The 26,147-nt window shown below is 42.6% G+C and overlaps 1 protein-coding gene across 1 annotated transcript in view; it reads left to right on the top strand.

Annotated features, from left to right (window-relative positions):
- LOC137335225 (tyrosine-protein kinase Srms-like) overlaps positions 1-26,147 on the top strand; it is a 50,620-nt gene that overhangs the window by 4,674 nt on the left and 19,799 nt on the right. The window contains exons 2-5 of the mRNA XM_068000467.1: positions 14,587-14,708; positions 18,620-18,780; positions 21,172-21,316; positions 25,867-26,025. Of these exons, the coding sequence (XP_067856568.1) occupies positions 14,587-14,708; positions 18,620-18,780; positions 21,172-21,316; positions 25,867-26,025 (587 nt within the window). The remainder of the gene's footprint in view (positions 1-14,586; positions 14,709-18,619; positions 18,781-21,171; positions 21,317-25,866; positions 26,026-26,147) is intronic.

Raw genomic sequence — 26,147 nt, forward strand, 5'->3', positions numbered from 1 at the left:
AAATGTGATTTCCCACTCAACTCCCTTCTTGGCCTCCATTTTAGCTGATATTGTTAATGGTTCCCTCTCCTCAGGCACCATCGCTCTCCCTTTGAAGACCACTATAATCATCTTATCTTCAGTTCTCATCAATTATTGTCCGATCTCCAACTTCCTATTCCTCTTCAAGGTCCTTGAATGTGTAGATGCCTCCCATCTCCACCTCTCCCATAACTCCCTGTTAGAATCCCGCTGGTGCGGCTTCTGCCCATTTCACAGCACCAAAATAGCCCTGACATAAGTCACAAACAACATCCTCTGTGACAGTGACTATGGTGCTTTATTCCTCCTCGACCTCTCTGCAGCCTTCGAAATGGATGACTATACCGTCCTCCTCCATCACCTCTCCTCTGTTGTCCAGCACCATGGGACTGCCCTCATGTGGTACCCCTCTTATCTATCTGAATGTAGTCAGTCCATCTTCAGCAATGGCTTCTCTTCCTGCACATCACCTCTGGTGTTGTCCAAAAATCTATTCTTTGGCCCATCTTCTTCCTTACCTACATGCTGCTTCTCAGTGGCATCATCTGCAGACACAGATACAGGCCCAGTCCCTACATGTTTTTCCATTCCTTTGCCACTAATTCCTGACCACTATCTCAGGCTGAACCAGACTGTTCACAACGTTGGCTTCCTGTTTTGTCCCCGAATTGAGCTTCAACCCCATATCCTGTCCATCACAAAGACCTCTTACTCTACCTCTGCAACATGGTCACCTATTCCGGACACTAATGAAAAGACTGCGCAAAGGGATATAACTATTCATCAGATATGGTTATAATTCGTTTTCAATTACAGAATCCATCCACCTTTTAAATGGGACAGTGATCAGAAGGCAAAGGCAAAATGATAGATAGCCAGGAAAGATATTAGAGAACTAGAATAGAGTCTGGGGAAGACTTAAAAAAAAAATGTGAACATCCATTTATACTGTATATTTTTAACTCAATTTGTATTTTCTGTCCTTCAACTAATAACCTACTCACATTAGGAAGCTCACCCAACTGCGATAAATGATGATGGGTGCAAACACATTACCTTTCTGCCAGAAGTTGAATACTCAACTATTTTTCTCTATTAGCAGCACCAACCTTCTAATCTTCTTCCTTAATCTAAATCTGATATGTTATCCACACAATAACAGTTCATAACTTGAGCTATTTCCTTTGCCTCTCTATCCCCCTCCATCCCAACACACATAACAGTATCTGACCAGGGAGAAATTACATTGCAATTAATAAAGAAAACCATACAGAAAATAAACATGACAGGAAGATTACCAGACGGCAGGGTCCCTTGACTGTTACATGCTGGGCCTCCATTTCAGATATTTTAAAAATATAATTGCTTTATTTTTTTACCGTATACTTCCACATCAGTTAAAATATTGTTCCAGTGATCAGGTTTGTTTGGAATATTTATTAAAAACTGATGTACGTGTGACCTATGTGAAGGCCTGCATTGATGTGGCTTTGTAAGCCACTATTAGAATGTGCCTTTGCCTTAATAGTCTAGCTGAGATTGGAAGCCTGCTATGTGTGACCTGTACACACAAAAATTCCCATCATATCACAGTGCAGTGGTACAAGATGGTGCCAATCCACTTGCTTTGATTTTTTTCTTCTAGTTTGTCCTCTGTTAAAGGCAGTGAATCATGTTGAAGTACAATTTCACTGGCAGTGATGGTCCTGCTGCTGCTTGTCCAAAGAACCAATCTTCATATGAGAGTTTGGAAAATCAATATCAGTTGGCTATACAACTGTGGAGGTTTATCACAATCAAGCCACTGAGAAATGATGTGGAGCAGGCAGTATATTTGTGGCATGTTACTCCAAACAGGTACCAGTGTGAGACCAGTATATGCAGAATACCAACATCCTTAATGGCCTTGTAATTTGAGGTTTGTAAATCTATTTTACTTTGATTCCAAACCACATCCTTTTGCTCCAAGACAATGCCAACATTATCATGAAAGCAATATTACTTTTATTTTTGAATATTCCCTCATCACTCCTGAAGGTACTTATGCAACCTATTTTTTCAGTTTGTGAAAGGTTGAGGAAGCAACCTTGCAACCCAAATGATCTTGCCACGCCCTCACCATGTTTTTGGGTTAAGTAGAGTTACCAAATTACATCTGTAACTAACATGCATTGGATTTAGAACCCCAATTTTATGTAAATTTCAGGAACACCTCATATTGTGCCTGGAACCCCTGAGCAGTATTCCAGGTGCATAAGTTTTTAAATAGAAATAAATAGCAGTGGGGTAAAGGAAATTGACATTCTCTATCTCTCTACTGTTCCCCTATATTTCAGCTAAATTTCTTAAAAATCCAGGAATTAAATGCCTAAAACCACCAATAATCCTAATTTTTAGAGACAATGATGTTCAGTGCCATTGACTTCAGTGGAGCTGAATATCTGACGGGTGTATAACAGGTGACCAATGCGATACTGCTGGTTTTCTACCTCAATGTCACTCTATTAGATATTTTGTAGGAAGGCAAGCTGTTTTATTTTAGATTTTAAGCATGCTCTGAAAACCACTCAAATGGTGCTGTGCTGGCAGCAGTGATAATTGTGCACTGCACACTCTTGCTGCTGCAGTCAGAACTTTCAGAATGTCTTTTGTGTTTAATTAAATTAATATTCCAAGGGCAGATTTAAATTATTGTCACATTACCAATCTAGTCATGCCATAATCTTTCATGTTTTAGGACATGTTATAGGATGACTGTATCTCTTTAATTATGTTCCTGATAGAAGGCATGTATCTAATAAGTATCTCCAAGGTGATATTATCTACAATTATTTATACCCTTTGTTGCAACAGAAGAGACATGCCCATACTGGCTGAGTAACTTGTCAGTGAAGAAACAAATGAAAATGATAGGGCATAGAACTAAATTGTTTGTAATGAAGAAGGTTATAAACGTAGAATTGAGAAGCAACTAAGATTATTGAAACAAATCGTATGAATAGTTTTGACAGTTACAATGTTAGACCCCAGCCTTGTATGGTATTTAACCTTTCCTACACTGAAGGTAAGCCTAACGATCTTCAGCACAAAGGCGAGTAATATCTATTTTCCATCTAGCGGTAACTTTAGGGTCCGAGGAGTGATAAGGGTGAAGATCGCAGTGCACATGGGATCTGAGACTATGGCCAATGATGAGAATGTAGAATGGCCAGATCCCCAGATTTAAGGACTGAATAAGTCAAATTCTGTTTTTTGTTCCATAGGATTACAGGATTTTCTTGATTATCATGGGGGATGTACTCTAAATCTGTCCAATTTTCTGTGAATATCTGTGGCCTTGGGTATATACAGTGGTCCACGGTCTACTGTAATTCTTTGGTTTCAGAGAGATTTGAAGGTAGAATTTACTGGCGGTGATATTACCGCAGAAGCATTTGATGTACTTGTGTGGCATTTCTCCATCCTCTATTTTAACTGATGTAAGGAATCTTACAACACCAGGTTATAGCCCAACTGTTTTATTTGAAAATCACAAGCTTTCGGAGGCTTTCTCCTTCGTCAGGTGAGCGAGTGTGGGATTCCCTGGAAGGATATCGCATTTATAGTCAGAGAACAATACCTGGTGATTACAGATAATCTTTCCAACTGCCCGTTGTCAAGGCAATCAAAGTGTTCAGACAGAGTGATGTTACCTACAGGACCACCGAATACACAAACGGCCAGAACAAAAAACAGACAGAGAGAGAGAGAGAGAGAAACATCTGAAAGGAAGAGAAAGACAGAGAATGACCCGTTGTGTTAAAAACAGATAACTTTTTTTCGCCACTACAGACTTCCTACAAAAACTCAGCACCCACTGACCAGTTGAACCAGGAACACTTCTCACCACGATGGACGTCTCGGCACTCTACACTAGTATCCCCCACGATGACGGCATCGCTGCAACAGCATCAGTACTGAACACCAACAACAGCCAATCCCCAGACGCCATCCTACAACTCATCCGCTTCATCCTGGATCACAATGTCTTCACCTTCGACAACCAGTTCTTTATCCAAACACACGGAACAGCCATGGGGACCAAATTCGCACCCCAATACGCCAACATTTTCATGCACAAGTTCGAGCAGGACTTCTTCACTGCACAGGACCTCCAACCAATGCTATACACCAGATACATCGACGACATTTTCTTCCTATGGACCCATGGCGAAGAATCACTGAAGAGACTACACGATAACATCAACAAGTTCCATCCCACCATCAAGCTCACCATGGACTACTCCTCAGAATCGGTTTCTTTCTTGGACACACAAATCTCCATCAAAGACTGGCACCTCAGCACCTCACTCTACCGCAAGCCCACGGACAACCTCACGATGCTCCACTTTTACAGCTCCCACCCTAACCACGTCAAAGAGGCCATCCCCTATGGACAGGCCCTGCGAATACACAGGATCTGCTCAGACGAGGAGGAACGCGATGGACACCTACAGACGCTGAAAGACGCCCTCGTAAGAACGGGATATGGCGCTCGACTCGTCGATCGACAGTTCCGACGGGCCACAGCTAAAAATCGCGTAGAACTCCTCAGAAGACTAACACGGGACGCAACCAACAGAGTACCCTTCGTTGTCCAGTACTTCCCCGGAGCGGAGAAACTAGTCCATGTTCTCCGCAGCCTTCAACATGTCATCGATGATGACGAACACCTCGCTAAGGCCATCCCCACACCTCCACCACTCGCCTTCAAACAGCCACCCAACCTCAAACAGACCATCGCTCGCAGCAAATTACCCAGCTTTCAGGAGAACAGCGTCCACGACACCACACAACCCTGCCACAGCAACCTCTGCAAGACATGCCAGATCATCGACACAGACACCACCATCACACGAGAGGACACCACCCACCAGGTGCATGGTTCATACTCCTGTGACTCGGCCAACGTTGCCTACCTCATACGTTGCAGGAAAGGATGCCCCGGAGCATGCAGACACTGCGACAACGGATGAACGGACACTGCGCAACAATCGCCAGACAGGAGGGTTCCCTCCCAGTCGGGGAACACTTCAGCAGTCAAGGACATTCAGCCACCGATCTTCGGGTAAGCGTTCTCCAAGGCGGCCTTCGAGACACACGACAACGCAAAATCGTCGAACAGAAATTGATAGCCAAGTTCCGCACCCATGAGGACGACCTCAACCGGGATCTTGGGTTTATGTCACGCTACAAGTAACCCCACCAGCGAAAAAAAGTTATCTGTTTTTAACACAACAGCTCATTCTCTGTCTTTCTCTTCCTTTCAGATGTTTCTCTCTCTCTCTCTGTCTGTTTTTTGTTCTGGCCGTTTGTGTATTCGGTGGTCCTGTAGGTAACATCACTCTGTCTGAACACTTTGATTGCCTTGACAACGGGCAGTTGGAAAGATTATCTGTAATCACCAGGTATTGTTCTCTGACTATAAATGCGATATCCTTCCAGGGAATCCCACACTCGCTCACCTGACGAAGGAGAAAGCCTCCGAAAGCTTGTGATTTTCAAATAAAACAGTTGGACTATAACCTGGTGTTGTAAGATTCCTTACATTTGTCAACCCCAGTCCATCACCGGCATCTCCACATCATGGCTACTATTTTAACTGAGGCATTATCCCATTTATTGTAAACAGGTTGATGCTTAGATAAAGAGAGAAGAGTTAGAAATGGCAGACATGGATTTCAAAAGGGACAATCATGCTTCATACCACTCAGAAAAACAGCCCCTTAACTCCTACTGTCTGTTTTCTCCTTTCTAACCAATTTTAGTTCAGTTTGCTATCCTCGACCTAATACCACACCCCTTGATCCACTCATAATCTCCCATGTGGTACCTTGTCAAAGACTTCCCTAAAGTTGATGTACCCTACATCCATTGCATTTCCCCCATTTACATGTATGTTACATCCTTAAAGAATTCTGTGAGGTTTGTTAAGCATGGTCGTAATCAAAGCACCGCAGACCAATGCTCCATACTATATCATGCATAATTTTTCCATCTCCCACACCAGAAATACTAATTAAAAAGTAAACGTCACACTCCAATAATGTCATACCTGCCCCCGTTGCATTTTAACTCAAATTCCCAGATGATCTGCCCACTCTTGGACCTCGAACAAAACCTAGCGGGATTGATGTCTAATGGAGCGCCTGAACCAGTATTAAAGGGGGTTCTCAGCTGCAGCTCAGTGGATCACAGGACTTTTGCTGTCAGGATTGCCATGAGTGTTTACAGCTTCCAGGTCATGACTTCTACACTTGACAGTGGCACTGGGGATGCTCCTTTGAGTACTTCCCTTCTGACCCACACTTCCTCCACTAGAACCTCTAGGGATGCATCAGAAAAGTGGAGTGCTGCCCTTTGACTCATGTCTGCAGCCAGCAAGTCTTCCAGAGTTGTTTAATGAAAAATGCAAATAGGAGATCCAACCTTGCTTTAGGAGATGCATCCCAGCTTTAAGGAGAGACCAGGAAGACGCCAGAAATTGAGTAGGTCATGTGGTGGGGCTGCCCGATTCTGCAAGCGATTGAGAGGGCAGTCTGTCCTTCAACTATTAATAAAGCCTGGGACTTAAAATAGCCTGGACCTCAATCCAACAACATGGAGGCTTGCCATCTGCCCTGCCCCCGCATGCACAATACCCACCCCGAGTAAAAATCGGCCCATATAAAATCAAAAAGGGCAGTGACTTCAAAATATATATGTGAATTTAAACTACTGAATATATAAAAAAGGAAGAACTTGCATTTATTTAGTGCCATTCATGACCTGGGGATGTTCCAAAGCACTTTACAGCCAATGGGGCATAGATAAGGTAGATAGTCAAAATCTTTTCCCAAAGGTAGGGGAGTCTATAACGAGGGGGCATAGATTTAAGGTGAGAGGGGAGAGATACAAAAGGGTCCAGAGGGGCAATTTTTTCACTCAAAGGGTGGTGAGTGTCTGGAACGAGCTGCCAGAGGCAGTAGTAGAGGCGGGTACAATTTTGTCTTTTAAAAAGCATTTGGACAGTTACATGGGTAAGATGGGTATAGAGGGATATGGGCCAAGTGCAGGAAATTGGGACTAGCTTAGTGGTATAAACTGGGCGACATGGACATGTTGGGCCGAAGGGCCTGTTTCCATGTTGTAACTTCTATGATTCTATGATAAGTGTGAAAATCAGATGAAGGTAGGGTTTGGCTCCTATTGAGAAGTAGACAGTCACGATTCTAAGTTCATGCATGAAAAATGGCTGCTCGGAGGTATTAGAGGATAACTGTCATCCGTGAAACTGTACCCAGGCATGAGTTGTCACCTCCAGGGATATAAAGGGAATGATTGAAATTTCTATTGCCTATCTAGCCATACAAGAATCTCATGCAAGTTTAGTGTGACAAAAACCAAGGATTTTTGTCTAAGATTTAGTTTGGTATTGACTTCTTCTCACATGGTCCTTATAGAAAACACAGCTTCACTCACAGAAGAATGATCCGGCTCATTTTGTTAAACCTTTTGCAATAATCTGTCAGTTTATCTGGCAGGTAAGTGTCTATGGGAGATGCCAAGCCACTCAAGTTAAATAAAAACAATGGCTTGGAAATTGCTCATAAAATAAGGATGAGCCTAACAGCGCTCACCATTATTTCAGGGCAAACTGAAGAACAAGTTCCGGCGACTGCCATGCACAGTCAAACGAGGAAATCCGGATCTTGTTCTTCCTGATTCCCTGCTGATCTGACAGCTTCGCATTAAAGAGATATCACAGGCTTGAATCAATGGACCAGCGTGAACTTGCTCTCCTGCCCAGCTGCAAACTAACTAATCTCGCCAGAATAAAGGTACGCTGAGTTATATCAGGTCTAATCTAACTTTTAATGGTGCGGTAAGTATTAATGATGGCCAAACAACCTCTAAGGCACTGAAAATTAACTTTTAAAAATGTGGAGTCTCATTACTCCTGATTTTAATATTTAAAAAAAATTAATTTAAAAAATGTTTATTTTTTAAACTTTTTCTTTCTGTCTCTTTTACCTCAGTCTTTTAATCTTACCCTCTCTTTATTTTTGCTTTCTCTACCTGATCTTATAGTGCATTTACTAATCTTATCTGACACTTTCTGGTTCTTAGTCTGCGTGGTTTGTGAATGAGCTTCACTTCCTGGTTCTTACAGTGTGGCTTGCTTCAAGCTGATTGTTGGAGGGGACACAGAGATCCTTTCCTCCTCTCACAGCTCAGAGAAGCCCGGGAACGACTGCTGCACTTCTTGCAGCTCTCAATTAAAGAAAGCTGGCACCCAGCAGCCCGCAAAAAAGTTTGCGGGTGAGTTAGTTACTTACAAGCAGCGGGCAACGTCCGTTCACAGCTCAGTGCAATTTCCAGCCCATTCTGTTCACAAAGGTTTGTTTGGCTTCTCCTTTTGAATTTAATGGACAGTTATTTAAATTCAAAGGTGTTTATCAGCAGGCCTTTTTCAAATCAGTGAGTCTATCTGGAGCTTTCAAAGACAGTCTGTCGGAACTTCTAAAGAGAGTTAATTGAGCTAGATAACTTCTGTCATTAGTGTGAAAAAAAATCCTTACCTACCAAAGTCAGTACAGTATAGTGTAGTACAAGAGGTCTATCCTACAAGGAGCTAGCAAGGCTTAATAGCCACTGTATACTGGTACTATTTGCTTGTTCAATTACAACTTAAAGCCTAAAACAAAGTCTGGTTTAGTGTTTTGCTGCTTTCCAAAGACAAGCTGAAGCAATCTCAAAAGGTTCATTATCCTGGGCAGGCTACAAATTTTACCAAGTTCAGAGCAAGTGGAAAAACTCTTGAGGACACAGTGAGCTAGGACTCAGCTACAAGAGTAGTTTGAATCACCAAACACAAAAATATCTGGAGTACAAAGAAGCCAAAAATGTAACATTCAGCACATTTCAAAGTGTCAAAAATCAATTTTTTTTAAAAAGAAAGAAAACTAGTAATTTCATGCTGACTTTTCTCACCTCACAGAATGAGGATTTGCTAAGAAAGAATTACCTTCATGTTGACTTTAGCATGTCCTTAACCGCTAATTGACCACAGGATGTGCTTATTTACAGCAATTGGATCTTGTGACTTCAAAAGCACAGGTATGGTTATTTATTGCTCTGCCTTCATAGCTGAATAATACATTGTGCATAACATGGTACAATAAAACAGTGTATCTTCCAACTTAACGTGAATCAACACCACAGGGGATCTGCTGGTATATTATAACAGTAAAGAAACATGTCTTTTATTTCAAATATTTAATAACACAAAAATAAGCTTACTTACTTCCATGCGGAAAAATCAGACTGGTCCCCATTATTTGAAGGTGAAACGGCTGGTAACATATAAATGTCAGCACAGAGATATATTGGGCATAGCATAGTTCATTACCTATTAGTAAATAACATTGGCTATTAAATGTGACTGGAGAGAGACACAGGAGGTGAAGTAATTGAATAAATCGTAAACCACAACAGGTCGCAACATTTGATTGATATCTCCAATAACTGAACCACGGACTAATAAACATCCCTGATCTATTGCTCTATAAGCTCGCTCAGATAATTCAGTGACCATCGAACAGCAATTTAAGGCAGATAGGAGACAGGAGGTGATCCTCAGGGCACACTGCATAAGTAGAGAGCTCCTTTGCAAACTTGCTGTACTGAGCAAAATTTGAAGCAACACTAATCATTATCAATAGAAGCAAAATACTTATCTGATTCCTTGACATGTGGGAAAGCTCCCATGTAGTTAGGGACAAGTGTATCACAGGTAACTGGATTTTGCAAATCAGCTGAGTAATTCATTATGAATACAGGCTTTCATATTTTCTGAATAGGACCTGAGTCAGGAGTAGATTTGTCCAGCGAAGATCACTGCTCTTTTGGGAATTTAATTGAGTCTAGACAGTTTTAGATGTAACTTGCAGCCAGCTGCACAAGCTCTGCATTTGGGGAACTCAGTGGTGCTAGTATGGATCTTGAGCCATATAAAAACGTCATTAGAAGATGGCAACATATCTGTTCTGGGTTGACAAGTGCCACTTGTAAAATTTGGAATAGGGGCTGTCCTGATGGTGCAGTTGGTCAAGGCAGTGAGTAGCTAACTTGTACAGACCAAGAAAAGTACCAGGCTTGATCCACACTCCTGGCTGAGTTATCTATCTCATCTAGGACAACATTATGGGCAGTACAATTGGCCTTGGGACCCCCTGAATTAGGGAGCAAATGGCTGGGGGAGATAAACTAATGTATGAAAGAAATTCTTGCATGTACAGAGAACTTGTCCTTAACAGGAGAATTCTACTGGTGATATTGTAATTCAGTGTTTCAGATAGAAAAAGTGTAGGAAAGTACATCTTATCCTGCTCCAAGGAGAACTCTTGTAGTGAACAGCACAAGCTCCAGATCAGTGTTCGAAGTGTTATTTCCAGGCAGGCCTGTTCCAGATGATTCCTTCACACCCCCACCCTCCATCATTACATCTTTCTCTTGGTAAGCAGAAGATGTTCAGTGAGTTGTCAATTTCAACCAAGCAAAGAGTACTTAGTCACTGTGAGAGAGGGACAAGGCACAGTGACAGGCATGAGTGGTGAAGAAATGGTGTGGGAGCCTAAAGGGGATATAAATTAAAAATATATACTAACTGGAACCTATGCCATTCGTTAGACGAATTCTCCTGAGTGAAAGTTTTAAGATGTTGTAATACACCAGACGTAATGGAGTAATAATGGCCTTGGAGAGGGTACAGAGGAGATGTACTAGAATGATACCAGGGATGTGGGACTTCAGTTATGTGGGCAGACTAGAGAAGCTGGGATTGTTCTTCTTAGAACAGAGAAGGTTATGGGGAGATTTGATAGAGGTGTTCAAAATCATGAAAGGTTTTGAGAGTAAATAAGGAGAAACTGTTTCCAGTGGCAGAAGGGTCGGTGACCAGAGGACACAGATTTAAAGTAATTGATAAAAGATCCAGAGACAACATGAAGAAAAAAAATTACGCAGCGAGTTGTTATGATCTGGAATGTACTGCCTGAAAGGTGGTAAAAGCAGATTCAGTAGTAACTTTCAAAAGGGAATTGGATAAATGAAGGGGAAAATTTGCAGGACTATGGGGAAAGAGCAGGGGAGTGGGACTAATTGGATAACTCAAAGAGCCAGCAGAGGCATGATGGGCCGAATGGCCTCCTTCTGTGCTGTATCATTCAACGGTTCTATGAATATTTCATATTCTAATTACTCTTCACCCATCAATACTGATTAAAAAATTAATTTTAAAAAGAAAAAAATAAGTACAATAATAGTTTTAACACCAAAACCTGAGTGAAGAGTTATTCAAGGGTTAGTGAAATGGTCCAAATTTCTCCATTCTAATAAATTTATGCAATGGATTTAAGATGATATATGGCATAGATTTACAAACTGGGTTTCCCAGACTCCAGAGATCCTGAGGTCATCAGATTTCTAAGGAGCTAAATATATGGTACACTGAGAGCACAGTGCCTCCAAATCTATACTCTTTAACATTTTTATGTATTTGTTGATTTCACACATTATTTACGAATAAAACATGTTCTCTGCATGAACAGAACTGTTTTCTTTTAGGTAGCTGACACCGTTGCTCGGAATTTCCAGGAACTTTTCAGTGCAACTACACTACCTTTAAATGAGGAAATTCGCTCGTAACTGATTTACACTGGTTTAATGCTGAAATGTCCCCAAAAACCCTCTATCACTTATTTACATAGCTCCGCCCCATGCAAATGACTAGTTCGTGCGAGTTTCCTGCATTCACAGCAGTAATACGCTGGTGTACATTGATGCCCATTTAGGCACAGCACGACCTGAAATCACCTGATATTGGCGTAACTGATTTTTTGACAGCGAATTTCTTTGCAATTTTTTTTCAAATTTTTCTGACCGAGATCTGCACTATAGTTAAAGCGCTGTCAGTTTCAGTGCACCCAAGGCGCCTCTCCCCCCAAATGTTCAAAAGCACTAAGCAGCTGGAATGACCTTCTCAATGGGCATACCCCTGTTCTGGATAATGATGGAAGAGGAACAGCAGAGGCAAGAGGCTGAGAGTGAGGCATATGACCGAAGACAGCAGCCCATTCGCTATTACCCCTATTGGTGACACTGCATTTGCGCTTGTTTTCGCCGTTTTTTACGTTCCGACATAAGCAAATGAACTCCACAGAAAATTTGGGCGAAAGTTCCCATTGGCAAGATCAGCGCAGAAACAGGCGTAATTAGGACGTAAATGAGACTGAGGAAATTCCAGGCCTATCTCTTAGAAATTAGGACAGGAGGTCTCTGGGAATGTATTTGTAGGGAGTCCCCAGCAACATATTGGTATATACAAGGGCTCCCAAATAATGGGTCAATATTTTCAGGAAATCTTCTGGGAGGATATCATTATATACTAGGGGGCTCCCCAAATGCATGCCAATATTTGCAGCAGGTTCCCAAGAGTGTGTGAGTATTTACAGGGGCTCATAGGAAGTGTTTCAATATTTACAAGTGGGTCCACAGGAGCATGTCCATATTTGCAGGGGGTCTCGTGACTGTATCAATATTTTTGGGGGGTCATTGGGAGTGTCTCTGCATTTACCAGGATCCCTGAGAGTATGTCAATATTTATGGGGAACCTTAGTAGTGTGTTAATATTTACAGGGGTTCTCAGCATTGTGCCTATATTTGCAAGAAGTTCCCTACACAAAAAAATCTGAGTGTGAGTATCACTGATTTGGATGAAATAATGTTTTAGTTTTAAAGTTTAAAAAATTGAATCAAGGGCTTAAAGTATGAGGGAATTTTTAATACTTAATAGGATAAGCTGCAACTAAAAGATTTGATCAGGTATCATTATATAATTTTTGCAAATGTATCGAAAGGTCATGTATAATCTTCAAAGAATGTGGAAACACTGGCTGGTGCTTTTATGAGTCATCATAGAAAGATGTGAAAAATGTTTGGGAGGGAAAGGGATGAAAGGTTCCTCTCCTGTATGCTAACTTTTTCTGTATGAAATGAATTTTAGCAGGGCAGCCTAGTATGCATTGGTATACAGCAACCAGAGGAATTCTTCCCCCCCCCCCCCCCCCCCAATGCTGGGCAGAGTAAATGGAACTTTAATCTGCACCTGACTGCACTATACCTAACTTGAGAGTCCTTGAGGCTGATACAGGTTGACAAGGAAAGAGTTGCATTTATATAATGCCTTATCATGTTTCTCAGAAACATCTTGAGGCACTTCACACAAATTACTTTTGAAATGGAATATAACTTTGTTATATAGGCAAACGCAGCAGCCAATTTGTGCACAGCAAATGAGATGAATGACCAGCTAATTTGTTTTAGTATTGTCGGATGAGGCAGAATGTTGACCATGACACCAGAAGAACTATTTTTTCTTCTTTTTAATAGTGCCATAGGCTCTTTAATGTACACCAGAATTGGCAGACAGGACTTCAGTTTTACATTACACCCAAAAGACAGCAACTCCAAGAATGCAGCACTCCCTCACTACTGAAGGGTCAGCTTAGATTATGTGTTCAGTACCTGGAGTAGGATTTTGAACCTACAACTTCCTGGCTCAAGCTGACAAAAGTTGCAAAAGTGTTTGGGTACCCAGCACTAGTGAGCACAATATTCACCTAGAAAAGTGTTGAAAAGGCTCTAGGGTTGCCAAACCTCCAGGATTGTCCTGGAGTCTCCAGGAATTAAATGTTAATCTCCTGGACACTGCTCTAAGCAACCCAGGTGAAATAGGGGCAATAAAAAATTGTGTGGGTTTATAAAAAATGTGATGGAGTTATCTGCTAGGTTATAAGGGAATTTGTCTGATAATACTCCTGTGAAACGCCTTGGGACATTTTACCACATTAAAGGTGCTATATAAATGCAAGTTGTTGTTGTCTCTGGTTTGTGTGAGTGCACAATGCAAAACTGCCCACATTTTGATACCTTTGGTGCAAGTACGGGAATGTTTCTCAGCACTGACATATTTGGTTTAAACAAAGCAGTTTAAAAACAATGACAGTGGAGTCGCCTGAAAAAGAGGAATATAAAAGGATAAGGGAGCAAGCAGGAGTATAGGATTAGATAAGGTGGGGTTTACATGGAGAAAAATAACAGCACAAACCTGATGAGCCATATCACCTGTTTCTGTACTACAACTTTCTATTATTCAATGGCAACTGTAGTCAGGAATAGTGATGCTTGGTGTCCAGTGATCCTAGTATGTCCAGATATCACATTGTTCATGAACTTGCCAATATTTCAATAACATTTTGTTGCTTCAAATATGTATGTGTACATTATACATAATATATAGCACACACTTCCTATAAAGGTTATAAAACTTTCCCCATCACACTGTTGATTTCACAGAACAGGATTTGACTTCTTTAATCACAACCCCTCGATTGCTATAAAATAGCATATCCTCCGACTCACCATGTTCAATGCCACAGGGAATCTGATAGTAAATAGTAAAAACCTGAAGTTTCTTTTTTTCAGGTGGTATTTTGGAAGCATGTCAAGAGCCAATGCAGAGAAATTGCTTCTGTCCGCAGAAAATCAAAATGGAACCTTCCTAGTCCGCAAAAGTGAGAGTGGTAACAGTGACTATTCAATATCAGGTATGCAAAACTTGGTGAAGTGCAAACCAAAGCTTCTATTAAAGTTAAGTTGTAATAAGCTCTCCAGTGGTTTAATGGGTAAATGCTGGTGTGGTGGTGTACTGAGCTGTGCAGATCAGGTAGTCTCGAGTTTGATTCCATGTCTATGATAAGTTAGTCAATCTCAATCAATGTAGCAGTGACGGTGCTACAGTTCACCCCAGTGTCTCTGAGCTAAAGATAGGAAAAATCAGCCAGTGATCCTACTTCTGATTGCTGCCTGCTGACCCCTGCTGGAATGTTTGTGTATTTTACATTAGAACAAAGTAGACATCTTGCTTATACTGTTGCGTTGCTGAATGACCAAGACTGCGTGCCCCTCCAAGACCCCAGTGAATTCCAGAACAAAGTGCACATCATCAAAGTAACAGCTCTCACCCTTCTTTCTCTACTTTCCATCTCAAAAAGAGAAAGATTCAGCTAAGGTAGACACTTTAGGTTTTGGTAAAAGACCTTGATTGTGTTATCAGAGATTACATGTTGTTATTTAATAATGCAGCATTCCTGCAAGTTGGCACCAATAGTACCCATATTTATGTCAAATCATTGGATTTCAATTTGAATTCAGGCAACACAACTTAGCCGAAAACCAAATGGAAAAAACGATACTTGTGCATCTCCCAAAAATGGCAGTGCTTCTGTAAAGCAAATTAATTATATAAATTTACTCCCACTATAAGACCAGTGGGACTCTGGCAGAACGGCCGCAAATTAGGCCTTGACCAAAGCATAGCAGAAAAGTTTTTGATAGTCACCTTGTTTTAATAGACTTTAACTTTTGCGTGCAGATATTGGACATGGTTGTATTTAGATTACTAGTTAATCTCCCATGATTTTGCACATAGGGAGTCTAAATCAGGTGTAGTCTTCAAGTGAAGCAGGGTTAAAGGTCGGGGATAATTGGACCAGGGGCGCAAATATAATTCAGTCCCCATTTTAAAGTAATACCTTCTGTCCTTATTTTAATATTTCCATTGTAAATTCTTTTGTCCACATTTATAATGTAAGCTTGTCATGCTGTCATTACACCCTCCCACCAATGGTGACACTGCAGCACTCTGCTGGCAGGATGGTGTAATTACAGCATAACAAGTTTACATGGCAGTTTCTATGATAAATGTGGATATAGGAATTTATAACTTGAGGTGGGAGTTATGTGAACACTGGCCTTCAGTGGATCTTTTCCCATTCTCTCTCCTAATCACTTATGCTTTCTCCCACCCTCTTTCTCCCACTATATCCCCTATCCTTTCACCTTCTCACTACTCATTCCCTTTCCTACCCTCCCCTCATTTCCATCACTGCCCCTCCCTCCTCCCCCTTGAACTATCCATTCAACCCCTGTATCCTTCGTTCCCTTTGCTCTGCAGTCAATCACCTCACACTTAACCTTTCATCTACTCCATTCCCACCTGCTTCCCCCAAAGGTGGACAGCTTGAGGCCAGAGGTCCCTTCACTCTCAACCAATTGACCCTCTCCCCTCCCTTCCTATGTTTCCCTGAGAAGCCTTGTTTGCCTTCTAAATTCAAGTTGTTTTTTTAAAAAAATTTAGTATGAGGAAAGAATCTGTGTGCCTCTAATTGTGTCTTTCTATCTCTTTCTCTCTCCCACTGTCTCATAGGTGTTAGAAATTAGAATCTCGAGTCCCAATTTTGACTAGGCGCACAAATTGGACTTGCAGGGGGTGCAGGGCAGCGAGTAAGCCCCCGTGACATCGTGAAGCCCACTTTAACTCCTGGGCCTCTTTATAATATGATTAATGCGTTGCCCTCCTGATTGTGTCGCGAATCAGGCAGCCCGCCCACATGAGTTGCGCGATTTCCAACGCGACTCCCGAGGCCTACTTAAAGCACCACTTAAAGCAAGGTTGCCTCCTCTGATGGCATTTTTGCTTGTACAACTCTGGAATACTTTTTGACAAGACATATGAGTCCAAAGGCTACCCCCACTTTTCAAATGCCTCCCTGGAGGTCCTAGAGGAGGAAATGAGAGCAAAGAGGTATTAACTGTTCCCCAAAAGCTGCAAGAGTGTTCACAAGGCCAGAATGAAATTGGCCTGGACATAGGTGGCTGAAAGGGTCAGTGCCAGCAGCATCACCCCCAGGACCTGGGTTCATTGCAGAAAGAGGGACAATAACCTCACAAGCAGGAAGGGTGAGTACGGCTCTTCACCTATTCACCTCTCTCAACAGCACCTGACAACAATCTTGTCACTCCCTCCCCCATCACTCTCAACAATTTCCTCCCCTCCATCACATGCTTCAGCGTACAATCACAAGGGCACACTGCAAAGCCTCTCTTTCTCATTCCAAACATTCCCTCCTCTTCCTTTGCTCTCTTCACACCACACACTGACACATTCTCTTTTCACGTACTACCACTTGCACAACCACCAACACCTCCCACCACTCCTTCCTCATTTCACATTACACACACTTCCTTTTATATTCATCACCTCTCAATTCTCACTCCACCTTGCTTCTTCTCCACCTCTCCCCTCGCACTATACGCGCAAGTCCTACACATCTCCTATTTGCCTGAGGAAGGAGGAAGTCTCCGAAAGCTTGTGAATTTAAAATAAAATTGCTGGACTATAACTTGGTGTTGTAAAATTGTTTACAATTGTCAACCCCAGTCCATCACCGGCATCTCCACATCATCATCTCCTAAATAGTCTAGCTCTTGTTCTGCATTCCCCCACCAAAGGAAATAGTTTCTCTGTATCTACCCTACCGAATCCCTTTATTACTTTAAACACCTCAATTAGAACACCCCCTCAACCTTTTAAACTCAAAGAAATACAAGCCACGTTTATGCAACCTGTCCTTATAATTTAACCCTTTAAGCCCTGGTACAATTCTAGTGAATTTGCACTGTACCCCCTCCAAGGCCAATATATCTTTCCTGAGGTTCAGTGGCCAAAACTGAACACAGTACTCCACACCGAGTCTGACCACAGCTCTGTACAGCTGAAGCATAAAATCGTCCCTTTGTATTCCAGCCCCCTTGAGATAAAGACTAACATTCCATTAGCCGTTTTGATTGCTTTTTGTACCCGTGCACTAGCTTTTAAATTAATTAATCATCTCGGCCCTCTTTTGGGCCTGTTACCCGTGGTGCTGGGTTTCCTTGGCAAGGCCGGCAGCAAGCGCTGACCTCGCATTGGAATCTGATTGACGTCGTTAAACCCCGACCTTTGAACCTTAATGAAACTCACCTGCCTGAGGCGAGGGCCTCACGCTACCCAAAACGTGCCTGTTAAAATGGTGCGTATACAGCAAGGATCCAGTGAGTGCCACTCTGCCAATACTTTAACCCCACACACGCCCCATCCTCATTGGGCACAGGGGGTTAAAACTGGGGCTTATATTTTAACGTATTGAACATCGGAAGTTTTTTTTATTGAGGTCTGGTCAATATTGAACATATTGATGGTCCCTGGCCATGCACAGACATTGAAATGAGCATAATGCTTTTGTGTCACCCAATAGTTCAAATGGTGAGCTCTTAAAATGAACATCAGAAACTCAGGATAAATTTGATCCATTCACAACAAGAGGGGTAAAGAATTGCTGTGGTCATTACGTGAAACTGCTTTGTACATGGATGTTTACAATATTGCTGCACAAACAGATAAGACCATTGGAGGAAAATGTTTGAGACAGAAAAGGGAAGAACTGATATTAAATAACACCATCTACTATCTAATTGAAGAGCAGCATTGCTGATGTTTACAGGGCAGTCTTCAGTCTAGACTGTCCCCTTTCCAGTCACTCACCATTGTGCTGATCCAGCAAAAAAGATGGAAGATGGAAGAAGAAATAATATGTTGTAAATTTTAAGTTTAAAATTGTTTTTTTTTTCCCTGCAGCTCTAAATGATAAAGTGCATCACTTTCGGATATTTAACTCGCCCGAGGGAATATTTTTTCTTCATGAGAACCAACAGTTTTCTACAATTAGTGATCTTTTGGAATTCTACAAAACAAAATGGAAGATCCTTGGGTTTCCGTTGACAAAACCTTGTGCAAAGGTACGTACTGGGAGTTCATGCTGTGTAAAAGAAACCTGTACAGAAAGGTGTGTAATTTTCCACGTTTGCGCTGTACAAATTTACTACATTCAGGCAGGCTTTTCCAAAAGCCTCTGTGGGTAACTAAAATGACAGAATGTGCTGTGGACTGATATAACTAAAGTTAAATTATCAACCTTGCATGAACTTGTACTTCCACAGTTTCTGGTCTAATTATGTTGCTTGGCTGTTTGTAACAATATCCCAAATTTCATGGCTTTAAAAATGAACATAAAGCTCAGAAAACAACAACAACTTGCATTTATCTAGTGCCTTTAACGCACTAAGATGTCCCAAAGCGCTTAGAAAAAATTAATAAAAAACACAGGGGTTTTGATTCAACAACTATTTCACGTCTTTGCATGAAATACATTTTATCAACTTTTGGAGCTGATTCACTCACAACCCCGTCACTCACAGATTACCTAGTCAGCAGATCATTTAGTGAGCAGCCAGATTGTGAGTTTACACGTAAATTATGAAATAACAGGATCTTAAACTTCTAAATAAACTCCAGGGATGGTTATGTACAGAATAGAGTGTGTTTAATAATAAATGGGAACTGTGGTACAGACCAGGAGCACAACAGCACATAGCCTTTATCCTCTCTCTCCACATAACCTGGGTTTTGCCTTACATACCCTAACTTCCCTCCACAGGGTGGGAGGAGCCACAACTCCAACCAGCCACAGGTCAGTCCCTCCAGATCATTACACAACATTAGTTGTAAAGATAAATGATTACAATAAGTCATTAAGCATCCTATATTTACAAAATCTCTTTTGTGTCGAGGGAAATCTCACACTGTGGTCTTGATGTCTACTTTTATTCAATTGTAAACAATTTTACAACACCAAGTTATAGTCCAGCAATTTTATTTTAAATTCACAAGCTTTCGGAGGCTTCCTCCTTCCTCAGGTAAATGTACATTTACCTGAGGAAGGAGGAAGCCTCCGAAAGCTTGTGAATTTAAAATAAAATTGCTGGGCTATAACTTGGTGTTGTAAAATTGTTTACAATTGTCAACCCCAGTCCATCACCGGCATCTCCACATCATGACTACTTTTATTCAGGGGTGTCCTGGACAGGATCAAAAGCCTACCTCTGAGACTCTAAAATACAGGGGAGGAGGACAGAGTCACAACATAGCCTAACTTACTTCAGCCCCTGAGGCTGCAAGTTAAGTAACAGCTACAGTACCAGGACCTAGCATAGAGGGGCATCCTCGAATAGACTTGTTCAATTGACTTTAGCATTTCGTGAGTTGTATTTCAGGAGGATGATTTCTACAATCTGCCATTCAAAATTGTAAATATGGATATACAGTTTACTGTAAATTATATATTTTATCTGAACATATAGTCACTTGGAGAATGTGCCTTGAGAAGCCAAATATAGAAGTTTGAGATATAGTTTATGAAAGAAGAAAGGACATGGATTTAGGTGGTGCTTTATCTTGGCCTCAGGACATCCCAAAGCACTTCACAACCAATGGATAAATAGTGAAGTGCAGTTACTGTTGTTATGTAGGCAAATGTGTCTGACAATTTTTACACAGTTACATCTCACAAATAGCAAATGAATGAATTACTGGGTAGTCTGCTTTTCGATGGTATTGGTTAAAGGATGGCCAGGACAATATGGGAATTTGCTGGTTTTCTTCAGGTAACACCATGGATCTTACATCCACCTGAATGGTAGGTGAGGTCTCAGATGGTAGGGCCATTTTTCTGCATCACACCCATCCTCCGACCCCATGCCAGACACTAGTGAACTGCACCTGTGAAGGCCACAAATCACCCAGATTTCCTGCCCTGGATGCAGGGCCTTGCACTTGGAAACAAGGGTGGTAACAGGGGCGTGGCTGCACATCTAAGAGGCCTGCAGCCATGCTGCTGGCAACTGGCTGCTCAGAAATGGAGTATCCCCTTAGCGCACCAAAGAGGAAAATTGTCCCTGGCACCTCCAACAACGCAGCACTCCCTCATTACTGCACTGAAGTATCAGCCTAGATTATATCTGTGGTGGCGCTTAAACCTTTTGACTTAGATGTGAGAATGCTACTATTGAGCCAAGGAGACATTATTGGAGCCCGTGGTCATTTATAGAATAATCTAAATATCCTATTATCCAGTGTGCAGCCAAGCTTACCTTACTACAAAATACAGGAATTTATGATGAATTACAAATGTTATTTAATTGGAATGTGGTTGAATAAACATTTATGTCCCAGAGTTTGACTGTAGAATCTTAGTGTCTACTTTTTAAAAAAATTAAATGTATAAGTAAAAAGTCGATGGGTTTTCGAAAAACAAATATTGAAAGTGTATTAATGTTTTGGCTTACTTGCAGCAGGAGGTTTATAAAGCTGATGAATGGGAAAGGCCCAGAGAGGAATTTTCTTTGCTGCGAAAACTGGGAGAAGGTCACTTTGGAGAAGTCTGGGAAGCTGTTTGGAAGGAAAATGAACATGTGGCAATCAAAATGCTTAAAAAGGGTTTGTGACATGATGTGTTTATGAGATGAGGTGTGTGATGAAGAGAAGATGGGCGTGGGTCTAAACTGAACAAATGCGGTTGGATAAACAGTGTCTCAACAGCATTAAACTTTACAATAAATGTTAGGAGTAAAAGTTAGCTTTAGATTTCTAAAATCTGAAGATCTTTTTCACCCTCTAGGAAATGAATAACCCGACATAAGATGTAATTTTCTAAATGAATGTAATTAAAGTGACAATAAGGCAGTATCATTTTCTGAGGCTCCACCCCCAGTGTCGAGCCTGTGTGGAGCCTTGCTAGCCACAATGTAGCTCACAGGATCAGCCCTATAGTTCCAAAGCCCTGTCTCCGACCCATGCTTCAGTCTAGTAAGGCTCCACACCAGGAGTCTCGTCTCACAAAATTATCCCCATATAACTGCATTTATAAAGTGCACATAAACTATAGAAGTAGATCTTGCAGTTAATCAACAGAGAATTTAGTCAACTCAGTAAAAACTTTGTAGAATAGAAGAAGCAGAATGGAATAATTGTGTCAAAGGGAAATTCAGAGAACGTTTCTCACTTCTCATTGTTCTAAAAAAAAGTTTTTATAAAATTCCCCCATGAAGTAAATCCTGTTTCTCCTACTAATCTGTTCTTTATGGCTAAGAATGTTAAGATCGCACCCATGTGATAGTGTCAAAATGTTCTAAATGTGGTACATCCAGTATCAATTAGTATTTTTTCATTTGTACTCAGGATGTGGGCAACACTGTCAATCACATTTATTCCTCATTCTTTGTTACCCTGACAAGGTGGTGGTGGGCCTTCTTCTTGAATTGCTGCAGTTCTTGTCCTCATAAATCACTGTTCCTTCATCATCACTCGGTCAATATCCTGGAATTCCCCACCTAACACCATTGTGGGAGCACCATCACTGCAAGGAATGCAGTCATTCAAGGACAACAACCATCATCACCACCTTGTCAGGGTAACCTAGGATGAGCAATAATTGCGGTATTGGCAGCATTGCCCACATACCAAGAAAATAATTTTTTTAATGTCCAAGTCAGGCTTGTATGTGACCTGGAGGGGAACTTGGAAGTGGTGGTGTTCCCTAGTGTAATAAACCAGGGACATTAGAAGAATATTACGACAAGCTATTGAAGCTGATTCAATTACAGTTTAAGAGGGAGTTAGATAAGCATTTGAACAGAACTATTAAAGAATACAAGGAAAGAGCAGGAAAATGGGACTAGAATGGATAGCTCTGGTGTGGAGTGAGGAATGGCACAGGTTTGATAGGCTGAAATGGCCTTCTGAGCTTAGATTTCTATGATTCTATGCTCATGGAATCATCACTGGCTTTGGTAGTAATTTTTAGGTTATTTTCAACTCTCTTTGCTGACAATTTTGCAAAGTCTGTCAACACTCACCCTCACACAAGGAGAATGGTCACTTGAGCAAGCAGGGCCTTCAGGCAAGGTGAACAAATGATGGTAGCACTTTTGATCAGCAAAGTTCATGTTTAATTTTAATTTAATTTTAAATAGTTTAATGCCGGTGCAAAAATAGCAGGCACAGAATGTAGTAAGAGCATTAAATGTTCCAATGTGAACTTAGCTGATTAGAAGTTCTACAATATATTCATTAAGTAAAAAATCATTTTAAAAGTTTTTTTCAGTCACATGGGCCCTGATTTTAGCAGGCCTGTGGGTTTCCGGCGGGTTGGGTTTCGGGTGCGTGGCCTCCGCGCCCGGTGAACTTAGTGGGTTGCCCACGCGATCGTAGCAGGCAATCCACTAATTGGAATCACTTACCTGCTCCTCCGGGGTCCGCGCTGCTGGTCTGCGCGTCGGGCGGGCTGCGCATGCGCAGTACGATCTGTCAGCTGGAGGCTCTCTACTTAAAGGGGCGGTCCTCCACTGACAGTTGCTGCAACCAATGGAACAAATTACAGCATGGAGCAGCCCAGGGGGAAGGCTGCTCCCAGTTTAATGATGCCTCATCACAGGTATCATCAGATGGGGTGCGGAGGAGGGGGAGGACAGAGATCTTCCACCCGGCGGGTGGGAGGAAGCGGCCTGCCTCTGCCACCAAGAAGGCCTGGCTCGAGGTGGCAGAGGGGGTCACCTGCGCCACCAACATATCGCCCACATGCATACAGTGCAGGAGGCGCTGCAATGACCGCAGTAGGTCAGCCACAGTGAGAACACAAAGTCTTTCCCCTACACTCCGTCTGCCACAACACTGCCCCCACCCCACATCTCCTTCGGCACCGCCAACACTACTCTGTCACATCACCCTTCATACCCACTCAAACCCCATCCTCATCTTACCTGCACCTACTCACCTCGCCAGTACTCATCCTGCCACTAACACGCAACCCAATCCTCATACAATCTCATGGCTCTATCCCATACTCACCCTCTCGTGCATCTCCCTCACGGCCAGCCTCACTCAACCTGCCACCACCTGTGCTGCAGCCACAGGGCATGCATCACATATGTGCAGTAGGCAGCGTAAGGCAAACGTGTCGTGAGCATGAAGGGGGTGCACAAGGGTGTCGGAGGGTTTGCCATGGGTGTTACCTATATTGAATTTCAGAGCAACAAACATCACACATTATATTGGCACCACCACTGCCATGTCTCCGCGAATCCTGTCTGTTGTGTCCAATAATGCCCGCTCCTGGGTATCACTATGAGGACCCACCACTGATGCCACCCATCGTGTTACTGCAGAGTAGGTGCAGGTGTATTTGCAGGGCTCTTCCGCGCAGACGACTGAGAGACATCGGCGGTGTACCCGGCTGCACCCTGGAAGGATGCGGAGGAGAAGTTGTGGAGGGCAGTGGTGACTTTGACAGCGACAGGTAAGCAGTTGGTGCTGGGGTCAGCCAGGAGCAGCTCGGCATGAAAGAGCCTGCAGATCTCCACGACTACATGTCGAGCGAATCTGCGCCTCCCTGTGCACTGCTGCTCGGAGAGGTCCGGGGAGCTGCGCCTCGGTCTGTGGACCCTGTGGCGAGGGTAGTGCCCTCTGCGATGCGTCTCTCTCTGCGGTAGCCCTCCCTCCTGCTGTGCAGGTGGGCATGCAACAACACCGTGTTGGGGGGCTCCACGTCTCTGCGGCGGACGGCGTGGACTGCGAGGCTGCTGGGGCTGGTCATGCTGTTCGTCCTCCGAGGGTGTCCACGCACCACCCATCTGGCAGGTGTTGGTCTGAGGGGTTGTGCAGGGTAGGTGGGTGGTTCCTCGGACTGGGGCTGCGGTTTCGTGTCGGTCTGTCCTCTGGCTTGGCGGGGGGTGGTGGGGGGCAGGGGTTGCCCTATGTGACGCGGTGGCCTCCTGCGTGGGTGAGGGCTCTCCCCCGTGGAGTGCACCTTGGCACCTGCCACAGGCTGCTGGCTGCAACACGCCTGGTTGGAGAGAGACTGTTTCCCCCAGTGTGTGAAATCCCACACTTCCTCTTTTGACAGCTGATTCATCTCATTAAATGACCTCAACAAGCAAGGTAAGTACACTCAAGTGGAACCCCGCTGGCTTTAATTGCCTGCGGGATTCGCACCAGCGGGGGCCACGCACGCAGCCCCGCACGTCATCGGGGAACCCGGAAGTGGTCGGGATCGCGGTGCGATCCGGTCACGTGACCGGATATCGGGATTTTCGGGGCCCCCCCGCTGGAAACCCGCAGGAAACCCGACGCTAAAATCGAGCCCATGATCTCAAGCTGTAGAGCCAATCTTAGCAATAATGAAACCAGTGAGAAAATAAATTGCAAATGGTCATAGAAGGATATAGTCCCTGAAATTACACTATGGGATACTAGTGCAGTACACTTTGTTCATTTGAAATTCTTCTCTCTGCAATTTGAAACAGTTAATGCCTCTGGTAAAATAGCATGGTAAGAAATCTCAAGTGAATGTGCTAAACATTAGTACACTAGTATTACATGTTGATTACAGAGGCGTAAGCTCCTGATAGTAAAACTGAAGCAGGAAAACTTATCAAAATTTTTTTTAAAACTCTATATTAGAATGAATAAAAATGTTTCCGAATGCATTCTTGGATTCAGATGGAATTCACAAGCCGCTCGTGCTTTGTCTTGCAGTCTTACAATTTTATCCAAACTGCCCTAAATTTGTCACAGCCTTGTAACACACTCTTAGCCAGCCGTAGTTCTTGCAATGATCTTCGTTTGATTTTTTGTGCAAGATCTATAACACTATTGAAAGACAATTAGCAACTGTTTGTGAGATGTGAGAGTTTACTTCAGCCCGGAGATTTGTTCGATGGGAGCACAGGTCAGCGAATCAGACCTACAGTGTGTGTGGTGTTTTTTTTAAACCTGTGCTTCTGCCTTGTGAGATTCTGCGGGAGTGCAGGATTACTGAATTTGCCTTATACTGCTGTGAACAATATATGGGAGTGAGTAAAGTCTTCATATTCTAGCTCGTTACCCATGGTTAGCCATCAGTTGCATACAGTTCATACACTGTATATATCACTCTTCTCAGCAGAAAGGAAGTCAATTAAAATATTAAATAAGAATTTTTACTCACACAGATGATATGAAAGAGGACGAGTTTGTTAAAGAAATAAAAGCTATGAAGAGTATCAGCCATCCAAAGCTAATCCAGCTCTATGCCATTTGTTCGATTGAGGAACCTGTTTACATTATCACAGAACTCATGACCAAAGGAAACCTACAGGAATACTTACGTGGTTAGTAACTGAAATATGGGAAAAAAGCAGGGGAATGGGACTAAGCGTCTAGCTCTTTCAGATAGCTGACACAAGCACAATGGACTAAATGTCCTCCTCTTGTGCTGTAAGATTATATATGA

Source organism: Heptranchias perlo, chromosome 19, assembly GCF_035084215.1.
Source record: "Heptranchias perlo isolate sHepPer1 chromosome 19, sHepPer1.hap1, whole genome shotgun sequence".
In the NCBI taxonomy this organism is placed as follows: Eukaryota; Metazoa; Chordata; class Chondrichthyes; order Hexanchiformes; family Hexanchidae; genus Heptranchias; species Heptranchias perlo.